Source organism: Morone saxatilis, unplaced genomic scaffold (assembly GCF_004916995.1).
Source record: "Morone saxatilis isolate NCDOM2014 unplaced genomic scaffold, NCSU_SB_2.0 Contig14, whole genome shotgun sequence".
Lineage (NCBI taxonomy): Eukaryota > Metazoa > Chordata > Actinopteri > Moronidae > Morone > Morone saxatilis.
The window spans coordinates 22,262,423-22,265,859 of NW_023339696.1; the positions used below are offsets into that span (position 1 = coordinate 22,262,423).

A 3,437-nucleotide genomic window follows, 5' to 3' on the forward strand; every position below is an offset into this window, starting at 1 on the left:
TTATCATCTTATATTATTATTATTATTTTATATATCATTATTATTATTATTATTATTATTATTATTATTATTCTCACAGTTTCTTCTTCTGCTGCTGTAATTATCGTCCAGTCGTCCTCTGGAGACTCGATGTCGCCACCTGCTGTCTGCTCACTGCCATCACAAACACATACACACAGATATTAAACATTTTAAGATAAATAAACTATTTAAAAACTGAGTTTTTGTAGAAAATGAATCGTCACAAAGCTGAAATAAACTTTAAGATGAACTTTAATTCATCACTTTACTGTTCTGGATCATGTGACGTCTGACTTGAACACAAAAAGAATTGTTGCCCTCAACGTCCAACCGACGATCAATATCTAACCAAAGTAAATGTGTAACGCAGAGATTGAAGGATTAAACAGCTGCAGGCGGCTGACAGCATCCAACAGTCTCAGACACAGCGACCCTGCGACTCACATCCACTGGGCTTTATTCTGATAGACAGCAACACATCTGTGCACATTGCTCATACTGTAACATCCACCTCCTGTGCATAGAAACACCTTGTTATTGTTGTTTTTATTTATCTATCTGAGCCAATGGTGACAGAACAGTTAGAGCTTCCTAAAAAACAATAAAAGTTGTTGATGTCTCAGTAACAGAATAATCTGATATAGATTTATATAACAGTCACACTTTAATACTTCAGCTACATTTACTTTCATTAGATCCTCCTGAATGTTACACACTTATGTGTTTCTGTTTACTTTTATACTTTTGATTCATGAATCCTGAGTTTAGATTTCTGTATTAAATTAAGTTGTTAAATTAAAACTCTTTCTGCTGCTTGTTCGTACAAATCCAAGCCAGAAATCCAGTTCAGTGTCACTGTTCAACACCCAGTTCTGAGGGTCGGACAGAACAAACACTGTGAAGGTGTCACTTTGGACCATTTTCAGAATTTAACAAAGCAAACAATCAATGAATGAAGAAAATGTCAAAATGTCAGAACAATCGAATAAGATATAATAGTACAACAGTTTAATACTTTACTGTGCATATTATTACTCTAACTGCAGTAATCAATAGTATTGATCGTTGTAACAGCAGCAGGTGAGCACCTACCTGTCGGGGCTCTGGTTGTATTTCACGTATAAAATTGTACAAATGAGGAAAGAAAAAGTTCCAATCAGGAGGAAAACTCGCTTCACGGAGGACGCTCTCATTGTTCAGACACTTCCTCTTCTTCCTCTGCACTCATTGTTTTCCTGCCAGGTGAGACGCTGCGGTTAAAGTCCTTATTACACCAGGGAGGAGGAGGAGGAGGAGGAGGAGGAGGTGTTTCAGGTGAGACAAAGCGGTAGATTATCTGTTTTCAGCCTCACCTGGTCTGAGCAGGAAACAAGGTTCAGGTTCCTTTACTTCCTTCATAATGAAACCAATTTGTCTGGTGTTGGAAGAACTCTGGAGGGTTTGTTTGAATCAGAGTTCACCGTAAACAAACACACCTGTGGTGACCTCACTTTGAGGGCGGGGCTAACTCTGAGGACACAGCAGGTAATAATGACATTACAGTAAAATGTAACCAGGTGTTTTCATCTATTTATTATTTATTTATTGTGGTGGGGGGAAAAAAATTACATACAATGTAAAATAAATCTAAAAATAACATAAATGAATTTAACTAACAAACATTTTAAGTATAATTAAATTTTGTAAATAAAAAAAAACATTCTTGATCAGGTAGTTTTAGTCATTTTAAGTGACACAGACTTAATTTATTATTTTTTATTTGTACTGTGGAAACAAAATACCTATATATATATATATATATATAAACTACTGAATCAGTTTCTGTAACTGAGTTTAAATTTGAGTTTGTGTCACTTAAAGGTTTTAACAAGTTAAAATAAACTTTCTAATTTCTCTAAAAAACTAAACAGTTGATAAAACTCAGAATTAAAAGGAAACTGTTTTCAATAAAGTTTTAAATCAAACTCAAACTTTTAGGTTTTTAAATGAACTAAAATACGTTTTTCCAACCTAATAATAATCTGTTGATGTCATTTATTTTTCTTCTTGTGTAAATAATGAAAACAATTGTTGAAATGTAGATTTGTTTGTTTGTAAAACTCAAAGATTTAAGTTTTTCTAAAGAAGAAAACAAATCACCAATCATCATTAGGTTGGAAAAACTTATTTAGTTTATTTCAGAACTTAAAAGTTTCAATTTGACTTAAAACCTAAAAACACAGTGAGAACAGTTTCCTTTAAAGTTTTCTCACAGTGAACTAAAAACCACACTAACATTCATTAAACATCAACTATTAAAGAATATGAGCCAAATAACGACAGAAAACACTACATTACCCAAAATGCAACACTCACAGTTGCTATACATTCATTCTCCTCTTGAACAGAAAAACTACAGTCATTGTTGTTTGAAGAATAAAGTTAAAAGAAGTTGAATCTCAGACGGTTTCTCCCTGATTGTGAAACATGAGGAAGACTCAGATCATTTGGTTTTAGTTAGAGGACGAAGACATTTCTTTTTATTCGTCTTTGGTGATTTAGCTTTCCCAGAAGGCACAGAGTTCCTAAGGAAACATTTATAATCTGTGGATCGACAAACAAACACCGACAGACATCAGGTTACATTTGGGGAAACAGGAGGAAACCAACAGCTCTAAAGCTCCTGATTAACATATTCCATGTTGTTTGTTTAACCCTTCAGAGGACCAGAGAGCGAGGAGCAGTGACTTCCTGGAGTCCTGTTGCTAGGCAACCAGGACAGTATTATAGGATGCAGCAGCTCTTCACAAACACAACATCCTTTCAGTTCAAACGTATTAAATCAGGTTGTAGCATTAAAACTTGAACTGTCTCAGCCAGTAAACACTTTATAATGTGTACGGCGGTTGCTAGGTAACAGCTGTAGCGCCATCAACGATGTAAACAGGAAGTCACTTAGTATTACAAGCTAGCAGAAGTGGTAAAATTACAGTTTTAGAGGCAAATATTGAAATATTTGTAAATGTAGTTTTATTTGTGTCTGTGTTTCAGTTTGTAATAATTATAAAGTTCATTATGAGCGGGAAATATCTGATTATGCTAAGCTAAGTGTTGTTATTTACTCATGAAGTCAAATGTTATTAGTGCTGAAACCGATATTAAATAATTAAATAATTAACAGGGTTCAGACAATAAAACTTTAATAAGTGTAAAATAAAACAAACCATGATAATAAATATATTGACATTCACTGACTGTCCAATAAACCACAATAATGTTTGTTTGAGTGAAAAATACATATTAAGTATTGATCGGATCATAAAAAACAAATAACATTAAAGTAAAATAAGTTTATTAGTCTTTAAATAAATAAAACACAAGAACTATTCACATTCTTCCTGCTTTATTACACAATAATAATCATAATAATAATATTA

General features: G+C 33.2%; 1 protein-coding gene across 1 annotated transcript in view; it reads right to left on the reverse strand.

Annotated features, from left to right (window-relative positions):
* The window catches only part of st6galnac2 (ST6 (alpha-N-acetyl-neuraminyl-2,3-beta-galactosyl-1,3)-N-acetylgalactosaminide alpha-2,6-sialyltransferase 2), a gene marked incomplete in the record, with an annotated part of 2,489 nt that extends 1,259 nt beyond the window's left edge, over positions 1-1,230 (reverse strand). Inside the window, 2 exon segments of the mRNA XM_035655479.1 lie at positions 78-153; positions 1,114-1,230. Coding sequence (XP_035511372.1) covers positions 78-153; positions 1,114-1,214 — 177 coding nt within the window.
* Between the last annotated feature and the right edge of the window lie 2,207 nt (positions 1,231-3,437).